Source organism: Ambystoma mexicanum, chromosome 1p (assembly GCF_040938575.1).
Source record: "Ambystoma mexicanum isolate Mex_15411 chromosome 1p, UKY_AmexF1_1, whole genome shotgun sequence".
Lineage (NCBI taxonomy): Eukaryota > Metazoa > Chordata > Amphibia > Caudata > Ambystomatidae > Ambystoma > Ambystoma mexicanum.
This window is the reverse complement of record NC_090921.1, coordinates 1209799574-1209817004: the sequence shown is the minus strand read 5'-3', so window position 1 is coordinate 1209817004 and position 17431 is coordinate 1209799574. Positions and strand designations below refer to the sequence as shown.

General features: G+C 45.5%; 1 protein-coding gene across 9 annotated transcripts in view; it reads left to right on the top strand.

Annotated features, from left to right (window-relative positions):
- Window positions 1–17431, top strand: part of GRAMD1A (GRAM domain containing 1A) — a 1703145-nt gene that overhangs the window by 1616578 nt on the left and 69136 nt on the right. For all 9 annotated transcript variants that reach the window (XM_069604938.1, XM_069604939.1, XM_069604941.1 and 6 more), the window contains 4 exons: window positions 519–661; window positions 7599–7702; window positions 9468–9656; window positions 13009–13096. In XM_069604938.1, the coding sequence (XP_069461039.1) occupies window positions 519–661; window positions 7599–7702; window positions 9468–9656; window positions 13009–13096 (524 nt within the window). The remainder of the gene's footprint in view (window positions 1–518; window positions 662–7598; window positions 7703–9467; window positions 9657–13008; window positions 13097–17431) is intronic.

Below are 17431 nucleotides of genomic sequence, written 5' to 3'. Positions count from 1 at the left end.
TGGTGCAAGAAACAGCTGCCAACACTAACCGTTGCCTCTTCTGCTTCTTCCTGTCTTCATCCCTGTTTTGCTGCTATCTTTCCCACATTCTGCTTCTCTTCCTCTTTTATTTGTATACCTCATCTTCCATGTTCCTTCTGCGTTCCTTACCTGGCTTTTCTTGATCCTCTCTTCATTTCTTTCCGGCTCACGTCCGATTTCACTTGCCTTTATTCTGTCATTTATTCTTTATTTTCTTCACTCACTCTTTACCTTGTTTTTCTCTTCCTCTCACCATATTTTCTCTTCTTCCCACCATTCTTTATTTTTCTTCCTTTCTTGCCCAAATCTGTTTTTCTGTCTTTTTCCTGCTCCTTTGCTTTTGCTTTGTGTTCATGCCTTGCATCGTCTGCCTTCCATTCCAGCTTTCCCAACCCTTCTTTCATTACCCCCTTCCCCTCTATGCTCTGCTTTCATTTCCTTGGTCTCGTCTCTCCTTTACTCTGGTTTACCCCTTTTCTTTTTCTCGCCTATTGCAGACGCTGTTTAAATCCAGTCAAAAGAGCACAGGCTGCGTGATGGATTCTGAAGTGGTGACGCACGGCATCCCGTACCAGGACTATTTCTACACTGCACATCGATACTGCATTACCAGCATTGCCAAGAACAAGGCACGGCTCAGGTAGGCCCCTCGCCATTTACTTCTGACCCCAGCAAAGCTTCCATTCAGCGCTTGACCTCAGCTTCCTTCATAGCCCAGCCAATTGACCGTAAGATGGTAAATCATGTTCTGAATGGGATGGAGAACTTCTGCATGGCATACTTGGATGACATTGCAGTGTTCAGCCCTATTTGGAAAGAACATATTGACCACTTAGGAGATGTTTTGCAGGCTCTTGAGCAGGCCAGTCTGACCATAGTGAGTCCAGCATTGCTAGCCTGCCCCGTCTCCCCTGGGATTAGCTTCCCTGCACCCATCCTCCCCTCCGCAATACACGTCTCAAGGTCTGCTCTGGCTCGTGCAATGAGCTCCCTTCATCTCTCCCATTCAATGCATACTGGCAAGTGTGCACTCTTTCACCATTTCATTTGCTCCTTCCTCTCCTATGCACCATTGAAGCACCGTTTTTTGCTGCAAGGCTTCCAATCCTTTCTGATACCTCTCATGACTTGACCTCAGCTTCCTTCATAGCCCAGCCAATTGACCCTAGCTTTGCCTGCTCTCTCCACTACCAAAATAATTCGTTTTTTTCTCTCGTTTTATACTTGGCACGTGGCTTGCTACCCTTTTTTGTTCTTCAGACTTTTTGCACACGAAACCATTTGGCAGCCAAATGTACGTAATACACCAATGCTATTTTCTTGGTGACCCATAGTCCTAACCAGAAGACCAGGAGACATACTTTCTCCATCACTTGGCCCCCAAACTTAGAGAATTGTCTGCCCATGTACTTGAGACTAATCCCTCCCGGTAGACTTACTCGAAACAGCAGAAAATCCTACTAATCGCCCGACATTTCTTACCTCCATCCAGCTCACACCCTGTCCCGTACCAGAACTTGGTAAACTTGTGCCGAGCGGTGTAAATGTCGCAGCTTGAGTCTATTATAATCCCCAGGTCTTGAAATGCATTCACACGTGAATTGGCGTCTTAAATAGAGACCCACTTCAAGTCTTTTTCTACAGGCAGGCAAAGATGCTTCTTAAACTGTGACTGCAATGTGATAATCCATTCTCTAAAACGTGTACTTTTTTATTTATCTTCACATACCCCATCTTAAAAAACGATTTCTGTTTGCTTGCATTACACATACTGCAGAGCAGAGCACCTCCTCGTGGGCAGCGCCTTATTGTATTTTCTCATCTGCTGGGCTCTGCGGCCTATTCTCTGCACTATATGAACCTCTGTTGCCTAGGATTACATTTGCACCGGTCCCATTAGCCCAGAAAAATAACATACTGTGACACAAAATGAGGGCGCATTTATTAATATGCATGATGCATATTGAAACTTGAAAGGCAATTTTAACTCACTTGGAAATGTTCAAATTGGATTTGGGATGACCAGAATAATAACCGTTCCATTAAGCCCCTTATTTTAGTCTACTTTTCACCCATGGGGCCGAAACAACGTCCTTTTAAGATGGGGATTGGGCAATGAGAGCCTCATATCTTCTTTTTCATCATTAACGCTTTGATGACTGTATGGAAGATACTCCACTTGGATGTCTGCCGTGCTGCAGTTGTTGGCATTCCAACCTGCTACTGTTTTCATTGGTCAGTTTCTTTTTAGACAAAGGTGTGCTAATTTTATGAAGCTTCCTTTAAGGGAAGTACGAAATTAGTTCAATGATCATGTGATTGGCATCATTGAAAAGGCCACAAACCTGGAGGGTATCAGGTAATATTATCCCCACCAAAAATATTGCCGTATATATGGTCGACGGGAACGGCAATAGGCGATATTATTGGTGGGAATAATATTAAGAGCGGGGGTTGCTGTGGTGTCCCCCGCTCCTTTTAAAATAATACAGGGGTTGCGGGGGTGTCCCCAGAAGTTTCCATGCCTCAATATCCCTGCAGAAATATGGTGATATTTTTGTACGGCGATATTTTTGCGGTGATATTAACACATGGAACCACCTGGAGCCAGTCTGGGTAGAACGTTCAGCCTTCCCAACACACCTACGTTTAGCTTTCCATTGGCTTCTTTGGAGGAGTCTGTGATAGAAAATGTTCAGTTTCTGTACTAATTCCCTTTAACCTTCGAGACCCCAAGCCCTTTGTTGGAATCTGGGACCTTTTTGTTTTAACCTCCTGAGTGAGTGGGCCTTTTTGCCACTCACTCATGCCTTTTCCTGGGGGCTAAGAAGTTGTGTTTCCTATGTTTTAATGCAGTCTGGTAAACTCCATTGGCATCTGCTTTTTTATATAGTTACACACAGCACCCTTTGTGCAGTGTCACCACTGAGGAGTCCCATGGACTCCTCTAAATGTTTAAATACATTTTCATGTGTGAACTACAGCTCCCAAGAATAGTAGGTCAAGTTTTGTCTTACTTACCTTTTTCCTTTGTGGGTCCAGCACACACCACTTTACGTGGAGTGCTATGGCGTTACACAGTAACTCCTTATCCTACTTCTCATGAAACATTTTGTTACACTAGCGCCCTTGAATGGCTGGTGGCAGTGGTTTCTTTTACTACTTTTTGTACAATGTATCTGCAGGCTGATTTCTCAGCTGCAGTACAGCACCCATGGGTCATAATTTTACCAAAATGGCCCCGTCTTTTTCTCTCTCGCTATTTCTTGTTTGTTAGTTCCTTCTGGGCTTTTACACTGTTGGTTAGATCAGATTTGAGTCCATTGTGTGTTTTACCTTTGGCAGGCTTCAGGCCTGAAGCCCGCCCAGGCTCCAGTGTGTCTGGGAAGGCAGGAAGTGAGGGAGGAGCCCGAAACTTCACTGACCTTTGTAGGCATGCCAGGACGAAACCAGTTCCAACTGGACGAGTGGCTGTCCTAGAGGACGCCCCCCCCGTGTGATTGACAGCTTAGTGCTGTGAATGAATGGGATTTCATTTATGAGGAAAGGGTTTTGGGACTTCAGGCCGAGCCGACCACTGGAACATCAAATCCAAAGAAGACGCTGAGATACTCCATCAGCACCTTCCAGGACCACAAAAGCACAGGTGAAGCCTTGGAGCTGTCCTGAGCCTGTTTTACCATCGACCTGGGACCAACTAGCCTCAAGACCTACTTTGTTCTGGGCCTACCCCTGAGTCATTGTGACTTTCCTGGCCTGCAATTGCCCAATACCCAGGGCACCTGGACCATCGACTAGTTCAATGTCTTCCGAAAGGACGAATCCGGCTTAAACTTTGCAGGCATCCGTGTGAGTCTACAGAAGCAGGAAATCTTCTCCCAGAGTCCCCCCACCAGAGTTCAGGACTGAGGAATATTCGTTCTTCGTTGGTGCTGACTGTTAGGTACAGATTTGGGGTAGTACTCTTAGGGAGCCCCACAACAATCTCAGCCTCCTGGCACTAGGACCCAACCTTTGGTATAAGTGTGAACTACACAGGATGGTAGCACAGTGGAGCAGCCAGGCTTATCTCAAGAGGGGTCAATGTGAGCAGTAGAGTGGTTAAACAAAGATTCACAGTGACAAGTATTCAAACAGACACTTAAACTCAAGGTTTCTTGATAAAACAATTATTTATTTATTTACCAGTCATTTATATAACCCTTCTTTAGAAGGGAGCAATAGTATAGTAACACACAATTACCTCCAAAATACAGTATTAGTTTCTCAATTAGCAAGCACCCATTGGGGATGCCACACAGACACTTCCTACACCCTCAGGTGACATCAATTGTTAGGACACTGTGGACATTGATATGTTAGTGTTAGCATTTAGAATAGCATTGAGATGTGGCAAAGAAAAGATAATTCAGAACAAACAAGGGATCACAATTATTCGTAAGCAGGCAAATACTTTTCAACCCTCCCCAGTGTCAGAGGAGAGAACAGTCTTTCAGTGGAAACCGACTAGGCCAAAGTCAATAGGCAAAAGTCTATGTAGCTGAAGCACTTCTGCCGGATAAGTAGAAAGTATTTGCACAATGTTTTTAGAAGTTTTTAGTGAAGAAGAAGAATCAATGTAGGGCCCCAAGCTGTTAGGCTTGTGAAGAGTAGAAACAAATCTACAACAAGAGGTAAGTTCTCTTACACTTTACAGTACCTTTAGTTAGAAGAAAAGCAGCAGATGAATTCTGCTCCTGTGCAGCTCTGCAGATCCTGGTGTTCCAGGGCCTCAGTCGTGGGGACAAGAGGGAGGATGTCTGGGGACTCCTGCACTGCAATGGGACGGTTAACGACAGCAACTGGCTATCTACCAGCAAGTGGCAATTCAGTGTTTCAGATTCTCGCATCGGTCTACCGCCAACAGCACCACCAAGGTTTCTGGATGTCGAGGCGGACTTTCCTTGCATCTGCGATCCAGCTCTCTGTTGAGGTGGCTCAGGCTCGGTCAGTCCTGCTTCCTGGGAGTCCGGAGGATCTTCCTGGAGTCTCTTGGGCAGCTTAAAAGCAACGCACACAAACTGGTGTTCCGATCCCTGGTGTCGGGGTACCAGCAGCAACCAGCTTCGAGAGCGATGTCCAGGTGGCTTACTTTGGAGTTGATTGGTCCCACCGACTCAAAGGGAGAAGTTGTCCTTGCAGGGGCTTCTCTGTCGATACGAATTTGGAGTTTCAGTACAGCAGCAGGGCTTCACAGGGCAAGCCAACGGTCCAGGAGTTGCAGCAGACGTCCTCTTCAAGTTCTTCTTCTGATTCCTTCGTCCTGTGGTCGTCTCTGCCTTCCAAGCCAAAAAGGCTCACCTTTAAAGCAAGTTTCTCCCATTCATTCCAGCCTGGCTGTCCATGCCGGGCAGCCAGCCGGCCAATCAACTAGGATTGCATTCCTGTCTCCTAGGAGACTAAGCACAGTGAGTTTCGGGCACCTCCCTCACTTCCTGCCCCCACCAGACACCCTGGAGCCAGAGGCTGGCTTCACTCGTGAATCCCGCCAAAGACAAAACGAACAAAGGGACCAAACCTGGTTTGGTGCACAGAGTAAATCTCAAGAAGGACCTTTCCACAAAGAAATGGCGAAAAAAGATCAGGGCCATTTTGACAAAAATGGCACCCAAGGGTGCTTTACTGCAGCTGCGAACACAGTCTGCGGTAAATGCACACCATGGCAGTTAAAATCAAACCAATGCCACCAGCCATTCAGTGTGAAAATGGTAACATATAAAAATGTTACATGAGAAGCTCGACAAAGCGGATACTATGTAACCCCTCCAGCACCCTATTGTAAGATAGTTTGTGCTGGGTCTACAAATTTAAAGTGTAAAGTAAAGTCAATTTCACTTTACTATTCTTGGAAACAGTAGTTATCCAAGAGAAAGGTGTTCTAAGCCTTTGGGGAAATCTGTAAGACTTCCCTGTAGCACTACACTGCAGGTGCTGTGTGCTGCAATGTAAAATAAATGCCTATGGCGTTTGTCAGACTCCAAAAACCAAAAGAAACAGTGTTCAAATCACATTAAAATACATGAGAGAGTGTTGAAAAGGGTCTCACTCTCTCTAGATAAGTCCAACAAAAGAGCTGGGGGTCTTTAAGGTAGAGAGGAATTGGCACATTTCTGAGAATTCTCCCTAACACTAACAAAAAGGTGCCAAAACCACAAAAAGCCGCTGAAACGAATGGAATCCATTGCTGCAGAGTCCCTCTCAGGAGTGCTGGCGCAGAAGCCCGCCAGACGTGCTTCCTTTCGTCACCACGACCAAGGTCCAGGAACAAGGGTCTGCATCGCTGCATCAACAAGAAGGAAGTCAGCTGGAACATCTGTTTCAAGTCTAAGGTACTGTAGGGCTTTGAGTTTAACCACCTTTAGCCACATCTAGTGCTTCCTAGCTTGGGGAGTTCTCCTTTCTATCTTTTTGAATTAATGGAATTCACTTGTGAAGGCCTAACAGCTTGTGCACATCGGGTAGGCTCACATGAGCTTCTGAATTTTTCTTCAATGAACTACTGACTGCTCACTAACGCTTTCTAAGAAGATTGCATCAGAACTGGGACTGTCATATTGACTTTGGTCGACCTGGCTACCTAAAGGCATCCCTCCTGAACCCTATTTGCTTTGGCAGTGCGTGTTGCCTTATAGATTGTTTTACACTATTATTGCTGGGATGAAAGACTGCCTACATCTTTCTGGGAGAAAAGGTTATTGTTACAGTGCTTCAGTGTTCTAATCTAATACTTTGCCTTTCCAAACTCAATATTGTATGGTAAACCGTAAGTGCAACTACTGACCTTAGCTAATGTCACTTTGTGTGCTGGAAATGTTTTAGTACAAAATGAATTTACTTACCTGCATTATTGCTACTTGAATAACTTGATTCTGAAATTTGCCTTGATGTTACTATTAGTTGCTCTATAGCCTAGTGTGATTCTTTTGCTTTGTGTATATATATATAAATAACAAATGTTAATATAAACTTTAAGGGTGTAAGTGTTTACTTGAATACTTGTGATTACTGATTTCATTGTACTGCTCCACAGCTCACAGTACCCCTTCTAAGATAAGACTGGCTGCTGAGCCACTCTACTGACTTGTGTAGTGCAGGCTTATATTAAACGGTGGGTCACTAATATCAAGCAGATAAGTCTTGTAAAGTCCCACACCTAACAATGGTGCTATAAGTGGAGAGGAATACTGCGCACTGGAGGTGCTCTGTGTACATTGACACCTTGGCCTGTCCCTGCTCTAGCTGGGATAGAGGAGCCCTGTCTCCATCATTCACATCTGTAAGAGATCCACACACATCTGGGGGCATTTAATTCCGTTACTCAACAAACTGCCTTTCAGACCCTTAAGCCCACAGTGCATCCATGAAGTGTCCATGGAGTGACCTCCTTCCTCTGTGTGTATAGACAATTCAGTTACAATGCTTTGTCTGGCTCTGGGGCATCTTTTAATGGCATCGGTTTGGTGCAGTGTTGACTGTCCAAGGTGTCCGTTTTGAAATTCCAACAGTTTCTGACATTCTGTTACCTTTGCCTTCCTCAGAGTTTCATCTGAAATTCGATACAGAAAGCAGCCCTGGAACCTGGTGAAAGCCTTGATCGAGAAGAACACTTGGAGCGGCATCGAGGACTACTTCCACCACCTGGGTATGCGGAAGAGTTTTAATAGGAGCTTGTGGAGAGGATATGGGTGGATACGGTGAATGGAGGCTGGGGAGGGCTATAATGGAGGTGAGACTGGGAGAGAGAAACTAGAAAGGAAAATGATAAAAAATGTAAGAAGTGTGACTAGGAGAAGGGAGAGGAAAACAAAATAAGAGTGTTAGAAGTAGGACTCACTGCAGTGGAAGGGATTGATGGAGGGAGAAATAAGAGGATGGAAGTGAAAGGAGTGCAAGTGGAATGAAGCTGTCTAGAAAGAGGCCTGTGGCCTGGGAGTGTGGAATGATTCTGGTGAAATGGGATAAGGGGAGTGTAGCATGGAGGGGTGATAACATGAAGACCAAAGGTAGGGTGGGAAGAATGCTAAAGATATGGTGAGGTGAAAGAGAAAATAGGAAGGTGATAGTGCGAGGAAAAGGAGTGTGTGGGATATGTATGCTGTACCATGTATTGCATAGGGAACTAGACTTTTTGAAGTACTTGCAGGTCCTCACTGAAGGCATAGAAATCATGAGTAAAGAGTGGTGCAACATGGACATGGTGTTTGGGTTCAGGCTCATTAAAGCTATGTCATGTGCTTAACATGGTCTGCCTTTAAAATGCTAAAGCTTATATTAAAACGCATTGAAAGAGTATCTAGTGTTATAGGTTCTTATACTGCACACTGTTGCCATCTGCATGGTCTCTTGGCGCTCTTAGTATGAGAGTAGGATTTGCAGAGGTGCAAAGAAGTGGGAATATGTCATACATGGCTACCCCGACCCGCCCGCAACACTATAAATGCAAGCAAGAAAAAATGGTGCAGGTATCTGAAGGTCCACATTCAGAGGTAATATGCAAGTTGCTAATGTAGTTCCATATGCCTCTGTCCATCGTCGGTAAGATGCCACAATTGTGCCATGAAAGCTGAAAACGTAATAACAGAGAGTCCGAGGGAGATAGCGAAATATAAGCGTATGCAAGGAAAGGAAAATTAAGAGGATAGTCAAAACAGTAATTGTGATAAAAGTCAGAGTGGTGAACTAGAAAAGGTAAGGGACAGGACAGCTTGTTAAGAGGGATGATTGATGCACGTGTGTAAGATGAATTGTGAGAATGCAAGGGACCCGCAAAGACAGGCATGCCGAAAGTATGAGCCCGGTCCTACTTGCCGTAGGAGAAGATAGAGAAGGACTCTAGGGAAGCAGCGATACATGAAGGGAGCACAGAAGCTCTGGGTGGACCTCCCGACACTTAAAGGACGCAGGGTAACGAGTCCAGATGCTCATGGGGGAAGATGGTGTGATGATGGCTTAGAACTCCCAGGGGAATGGGAAAGCAGGCGACAATAAGAGAAATGTACAACGGAGTACATGCAGAAAAGAGTGGGTCGGCGAACAGAGGAAGAGAAAATGGAAGTAACTAACAAGGTGAAGTGCTGGAGTAACAGTAGAAATCTGAATAATTCAGAAGGCGGAAAGGGTGAGAGGTGGAGGAATGTTGTGAAGTGACAGGAGTTAGGCAATGGAAATACATAAGATGCTGGGAGGATAGGACATCACTGTGTGATCTAGTAATTATTTATATTTCATTCCTTTGCCTTCCTTGAACTTCCTGTGTGCTTTCCCCTCTGGCCTTTTTCTCTGTTTTTAATGTTCTTTTCCCCTTCTCTGCTCTTGTCTCCTCTCTTTACTCGCTGTTCCTATTCATATCCTTGTCCCTTTCTCTCCCGTGGTTCTGTTTACATTCACCACCCTCACACCCACCACAGAGGGAGAGTTGTCCAAGGCGGAGAAGCACTGGTTGGAGGAGGCATGCGGAAAAGAGAAGCATGGTTTGCTGTCCACACTCCGGCGCAGGAAGAGAACCTTGAGCTGGAAAGCACCACATGGGGAACTGCACAGTCCAATTATCACGCTGCCTGATGAGCAGAAGGGGGGCAGGAACCTCCGAGCATCAGGTATGACAGCACTATGCAAAATCCCACTTAACTTATCAGACATCATCATTAGCTAACAGAATCGTGACAGCTCAGTGATAGGCTCTACACAAGGAACATGCTTTCTGTGTTTTCGGCCCCATCTGTTGGTGCAGTCCTAACTCGCCTCACATTGTATTGGTAACTGTACACCTGCACTAAAGGAACTGCATGCAGTGTGATTGGACTGAATTTGTATGCAGCAGATGCTGCAAAGTGGCCCTCTCCTCTTTGTGATCCCTTCTGTGCATTTCTACATGCCGCTTAGGAAGCCAACCAAACCCTACCCTCTTCTTTCCCATTTCTTAAAGAAGTCTTAATTTCTGCTCCCATGTTCCACCTTAGCTTAAAAGGCTGGGCTGCATATATGATTTCCTACCCATTGTTCTCCCTCCGCTCCAAGGCACCAGGAATCATCGTGAAGTAGAGCCATGTTTTGCTTATCATTTCGAACGATTGCAAATTCTATCCTCAAGTTTCTAAGGGGTTCCAAGAAACCTTCTCGTCAGGGGCCAAGTGAGAAGTGTTCTGTTGTTGCACCGTCCAGGCCCCCAAAGATGATACTCCCCAGAGAGAAAAGCTCCACTTACTCACTGACCCTATAACTATTTGGGACTGCCCTGTCAGGCAGTGGTTCCTTTTAGCTTCATTGTCTGCTGTGTGTGTTTTCTCTGGGGATCAGAGTAGATTGTCAGACTGCTAAGCCCTTCTCACATCATCCTCTGCCCTCTGTAGCTGGTTAACAATTCAGTTGGACTTTGTGGCCAGGGCAGCCTTTGGGAAGTTGGATAATGTTACATGAAGTGCACTGCAACTCTTGCTATTCTGCTTGGATGAGTGAAATAAAGAGGGAGTGACTCACCAAGAAGACCTCTAGGAAGGGCCATCTAGCGGGAACACACATCAGATCATCCTTCGACTTGATGTTTGCTTCTTCTTGCTCAATGGCAAACCTCCCTCAGGCGTCTTGCCCTTTGGCATAAAAGCTTGTCTAATTTTCTATGTGTCCTTGCTGTGATTATTTCTACACCTTTGCCAGTTAGTGCTCACTCTTCTGGTTTGCACTTTGTATGTTTTTTATTTCTTGTAAAGATGCTTTCGTTAAGCCAACCTCTCTGCATGGCCCTGAATTGCTGATTGTACATTGCTCACCTCTAACACACTGATGAGACCCTGATCACAGGCTACTACTGCAATTGATTGTTGCCAGGGCACCCACGAAAGGCTTCTAATACCCCTTTTCAGTTTCTCAGTGCCCTCACGGTTTATTCATTTTTAAAAGCAGGACTTGAGGTGACTGAGTGTTACTGCATGACTGAAATCCTAGCATATTAATCTCCATAGCTTAAAACCCTGGCCTTACTCACGTGAGAGTATCAAGGAATGACAGGAGAAAGTTGTTACTTTGGACAACATTTTGTGCCATCTTTTAGGGGCTGTATCTGTTAACCCTACAGTCCCTCCGCCCCCTTTTATTTTTGCACTTCCCATAGCTGGCTCCCCCGGCTGCACTTACTCAGAGCAATTGCTGCCTTGACCGCACTTCCCTTTCTCCCTCACCCTGGCACCTCTCCTCTACCACGTGCACCTTCACGATCTGAAGGACATATGGCCTAGTAAGATTGTTTGTTTCGTCCTCCCTATCTTGTCTTGTCGCGCCTAGGAACACTTGTGTACAGGCACATTATAAATGACTCGTATCATATCCCAAGAGAGCTCTCTTCAGAAATGAAGAAGAGAGTTGAATCAACATGCTTTTGCCAGCATAGGCTCTCTTTGGGAGTGAGAATCAGCAGCCTTTTTGAATGGTCAACAGGAGATCCCTTTATCCACACATTCAATAATAATGATATCAAGTTTTTGCAGCATGTTATGCCAGATACTTGCAGTTTCTACAGACTAATATAATAGGTTTTGTCCAAATTAATAGTTTGATTTATCAACCTCTGAAGGATGAAGGACTTGCCCAATTGTCCCAGAGACATTACACTTGCGGTGCCGGGCTAAGAGATGGCAATCATCTAACATTCAGAGGAGAAGGGCAGGAGCTACGTTATGTTGTCAGTCATTTATACTGTGCTCATCACCAATGTAGTGATCTTAAAGCCCTGATCCTTGTCTGTGTCGAAGCAATTGTGACAGCGCTCAGTCTAGATAAGGTGGGGACAAAAAAAATTGGACCAAGGAGATCTGGAAAGGGGAAGACAGGGAAATGTCAGGGAGACTAAAACAAGCAGACTTAACACACAACACGAAGGGACAGGGAAACATCGAGTGATTTTTGGTTTGAATGTAGAGTTTTTAGTGTTTTGGCCAAAAGAAAATATAATTAAAAGAAGGGACGAGGGCTTCCCTTATTTGCCAGCAGAACCTTCATGGAGGTAGTTACTAGTGTGGTGGTAGTATGTTCTGCATGAGTGATGGCATTGAGATATGCTCAAGAGTGCCTGCGAATTGTGGGAACAACATGTGCAGACTGGATTGCCTTCTGCTGATATCCGGAGAAGGTTCTGATAAAGCCTAGCCCACTGATGAGTGTGTTGGAGCTTTTGGCAAATTGCACTGGTCATTCAAGAATATAAATACTAACAAAGGAAAAAATAATACAGGGAGTTGAGAACCACTCTGCCAGATCTTGGAGTATTGAAGTGTCAAGTTGGAAATCAGGACCAGGAGCTCAAAGTTACTCTGGCCATCTTAGTGCAGCTATATGAAATGTGGAAACTGGAGCCATGAATCTAAGAGCATCTTTGACAATTCTGATCCCAAGGCAATCAAGCAAGAGAACAGGCCTAGGAGAAGAAAGAGAAGAAACCAGAACAGCTGTAACCAAATGAGTACCCAGTATGTAGTTATAAAGCAGGTGGGGGCTTGTTGGCAAGCAAAGACCTATGACAATACAAGTAGGGAGGCACAACACAAGGACATATGCTTAGAGCAATCCCGAGCCTCCAAACAGAGATTGGTTATGGGGACAGGTACAGGAGATAACCTCTGAATAGGTGCAATGTCAGATACCAAGCTGGAAAACATGACTAGGAGCAGAGAAAGGCACATCTCAGCCCATCTCCAAATCAAGGGCATCGAACAAAGCTCAGGGTAACTCTAACCAGCTCAGTGTAAAAATAAGGATGTAAAGGGAGTACAGAGTAAGTGCAAGTTCTGACCCACACTGAGGGCAGTGACCTTTAACAAGGAACCTTGTAGCAATAAGGGAGTTCAGAGCAGCCTGAGTTGGCCCCTAAAACACTGACATCCAATGTAATATATGAATGCAAACTACAATGTAGGGCTGTAACCCATTTATAGAATCTCACATTTCTTTTCCTTTCAGGCAGTTTATCCTCAAGACTCTCTGATCTCCCATCGGATCGCGGATCAAGCCACAATGTGTCCACAGTGCTCCTCATCATCAGCTTGGTGTAAGTTGCTCCTCACTTGTGATTATGGTTTTTACTCAGTGTTTCTGCTTGTATGAAAACTGTTGTCGATTGTGAAAAGGGCTATTCAAATATCATACTGTTTAACTTGCTGATCATACAGCTCATGGTGTGGCAGCCAAGTAACCCCATATTTCTGCTGCACTTCAACTGATGGGTTCTGCTTAGAGGGCCTGAAAGCCAATTGACACTCAACAGACCAAAGGACTACATGCTTCAAACATATTTAATAAACACGTGGGAAAGAATAGTGTTGAATAGCAATGAAAACCTTGGGACCCCAACCTACATAAATATTCATGTTAGTCATTTGTTTTGTGGCCATCCAGATGTTTTGGACTGTAACGCCCATGATCCTTCACCAAGGATTAATTTGGCTATGGTGCATGGGAGTTGAAGTCCAAAATATCCAGAGACCCACAAAATTAGTAACCAAGTGCTGAAATGACGTGCACAAACGTGGCGATTATGGGAATGCCATAAAAACAAGGCTGGACCATGCCAGGACGGCATACTGGCAGCATGCACAGGAGTCCACTGGGAGACCTTAAACACACCTGGAAGAAAATCCGCTTTGACTCTCAAGCAAGGACATATAATGTTTTAATTTTGAGATAAATACGTGAAAGGGCAGGAGGACCGGGACAGGGGTGAATAATTGAAACAAATCATTTATGGATTTATTACAATAGGAAACTCTGATGTATGACCTACGTTGATTGCAGAAGCAAAACCAGAACAGATGTATATAAGTCACATTATGGCTGAAAGTTTAAAGCTTGAACAGGCAAAGCCAATGGTGGGGCATTTGACTGGGTTCACTGTAAATTAAGCTTAAAATTCAGCAGACACTAAAGAAAGTGCTGTCAGCTATTCAGGAGATTGAGAAGAAATGGGCATAGCCCTGTCCTACAAATTTAAAGCCAGGAGGAAGTTGGCAACTACGGGCCACTCTTATCCTGCCAGTGTGTGTGAGGGTGAGATTTAATTGGTTGGGTGGAAAGTCATTGAACTGAAAGGTCCACAGCCTTGTGTTTCTGCAGAGTGGTCCTGCTCTGATTGTTTTACAATGTGTGTGTGTGCATGTGTTTAATTATGGAATTGTAATAAAGAGGTGCATTAGAAATGGGCTATTTGGATTTTTAGCAAAGACCTTGTCACTCTGCTACCTACCCAAAAGACTCAGACACAATAATAATAATAATAATAATAAGGTAGCAAACTGGGTTAGAAACTGGCAAAGTGGTAAAAAGTACTGCAAACACATTTGACTTTGCTAAGGTGGGTCCCCAATCCCCTCGGAGAAGTGGACACAAATTGTAAGAATACGTTGAGTGATCATAGTTAGCAACTAAAATAGAGTCCAACCAAGTGCTTGCTCATGCAGATTAGATGAGCACATGATAGGCAGGGGATGTTAAGGGTGAGTCATGCAGTACAGGCATCTTGGAGTATCATACCAATGGTCTCAAAGATTTCATCAAGATATAGGTGGTAGTCAGTTGAACGTTGGATTGCATTGGGAGATGTTTAGCAAATAAGAGTTCTGTTACCCTTTTGTACATCATCTGTATGCATCAACGGTGCACACACACATGAAGTAGGTTAAGGAGTTCTGGAAGCCATGTCTTCATAAAAATAAAGCTAGATTACAGACAGTCCCGGCATGAGACCGCAGGATGGTGGTAGACCATCCATCAAAGTCTTTACAGAGATGCAATCACCTACATCTTCATAATCTACAGGAGGAGGATGTGATATGACAATGGCATGCCTCAGATGTGACTGCAGTAGGGAGGAGAAGCATATTTCTGATGCTTGTTAATCTGCTTAGAATCACATTCTCTGGATATGGTCCGACATCCAGTGGTAACCCGCAGAGTATTGAATCTTGTCTTTCGAGGATCGAAAGGGGACGTCGATATGGGCGTGCCTGTAACACAATCCCTAACGTGGCATGTAGTGTACCCAAAATCCCTCACGCATCGAGGTCCCTCAGATAATTTTTTATGCCCAGTTATCTGGTCAGCCTAATGCAGAGCTCTTCATAAGAGATTGCATTAATGTTATATTTATCGACCTTTGGTCGTTTATTCCTGTTTAGTCACTTCGACGGTTGAATCCTGTGCACTGGCAAAGACCGATGGGAATTTTGATGCCTGTTGATCTGGCCGGTGCTGCCGACCACATGGCTGGGCCTTCTGGCCGGCCTGTACAGTAGGGAGAGTGGAGTCGGGTGGTCATATTCTTTCAAGAATGCCTTTCTTTTACCCTCTTTGTTCCCTGGGTTTTGCCGTCGCTATATCTATCCTCTGCTATAAACAGGACTCCATTTCGATTTTGTCATTTGTGTAAAGCCAAATATCCATGGAAAGACGAGCACCGTTGGTGCAATAATTGTCTCCCCCTCAACCACAACAAGGCGGCCTGTGCAGCCTGGAAACTCCTGCGTCCAAAGACGCTTAATGAGCGCCGTTTGAAGTGGTGGGCGGCCTACGGTATGTCCCAGGCCGAGAAGTAATTCCCACGCCGCCAGAGCCGCTGAGTGTGATGAAGGGACTAGCGATGACCAAGGCTCCGTTTTGGAGGCCATTCACCTGATGGTGGACAATTCTCGTTCCGCAGCGTCCGTCCCCAACCTCGATAGGCACGAAGTGAGTCATGCTATGGGGAAAACACCAGGTGACAGGGACGCACAAGGTTCCCACACTAAACACAAAACCCAAGGTTCTGCTTCGGCGGTACAGTCGAAGCGTTCCAAAGCGCCAACGGGTTTGTCGGATACTTCGATGGGATCCGCTGATATTTATGATCGGCAGCCTTCCCCGCAACCACAGCAGCGGCATGCGTCTGGGCGATTTAAAGTAAAGGGCGCTAGCACCAAAACACACGCGGCCATCGAGACGCTACAGAAGAAAGTGCTGACAAGGGCTTACGGCCCTTGTGATGCCGAAATCCACCGCGCAGACACCGGTTGAACCGGCACATCTCCCTACTACCCGAGCATCTCGACGCTCTACAAAAGAAGTGGGTCGAAATGACCCCTTTCATCCCCTGGATCCTCTGGATCCTCTGGTTCATCTTCATGAACCAGGCAGAAGTTTGAGGGGTGTATGGACAGACTAGAGAAATGTGTCTCTTTTTTTGAGAGGTTTGCTCCCAAAAGGCCTCGTGAGGACCTTCCTTTTACACTTATGACCAAGCTTCAGAAGATCTTTGACCATCTGCATGAGGAATATACTTCTGACCTCGCTGATGACGAGGTCCCTGTGGACACATATGTATAAGATGATGCCCCCTTTGGGGATAATATTGATGATCCTGCAGATCCTAGGGAGAATTGGGAAGACGACCTTGTCAACCTTGGGCGTTCCCTCCTCCTACCCCAGACCTTGACGCCCTGGGTATGCATTCTCCTCCCCTCCCCCTCCACTCCAGTCTGTCAAGCTTCACCTGTGGATGATCTTGAAAAAGGCGGCTGAGCATTTTGAGATCGCCAAAAAGGAGGCTTTGCCGGATTCGGATTTTGTAGAGAACATACTGAAAGAAAAGCCTCCTGCCAGCCAGGCCATGCCTTTGTTGAATTCTATCAAGAGGGCACTGCCGCCTTCATTGTTGACACCAGCTTAGACCAGAGCGGTTAACCCCAGGGTAGAGAAGTTGTTTCGCCCTTCTCCTACCGACCCTGCTTACATCAAGGACGATGCCACTCCGGATTCACTGGTAGTTACCACCACTAGAAAAAGGGCAGGTGTACCCCTGTCTACAGGTGAAGTACCGCCTGAAAAAGAATCCAAGAGGTTGTTTGCACTGGGGAAGATGGTCACAACTGCTGCTGTGTTCTCCACCCGAATAGCCAATAACGCCACTCTGTTTGCTAGCTATGCAGACGTCCAGTGGAACCTGCTGCAAGAAGGCCTTCAGGAGGTACCTGAACCGATGTGGGCTAAGTTGCACGCAATTGTAATGGAAGGCAAGTAAGTGAATCAAAATGTGCTTAGACGCTGCTGAAACAGCGGGAAGAACCATGGCAGAGGGTACCTTACTCAAGTGACACGCCTGGCTGAGGAACTTCGGGTTTAAGCCGGAGACCCAGACATCCTTAATAAACAAGCCCTTTTAGGAAACAAACTTGTTCGGCAAGGCAATGGATGAAGCACTTGAGACAGCCAAAAAAGAACTAGAGGCTCTCGTAGTTCCTTTCATGGGCAATCTCGCTTCCCTCAAAACCTGTATGGTTCGGGAAACAACTGGAATTCAGGACAATGATCTAACACCACCACCACGTATCCACCTAGAGGTCAGCGGCGTGGAAAG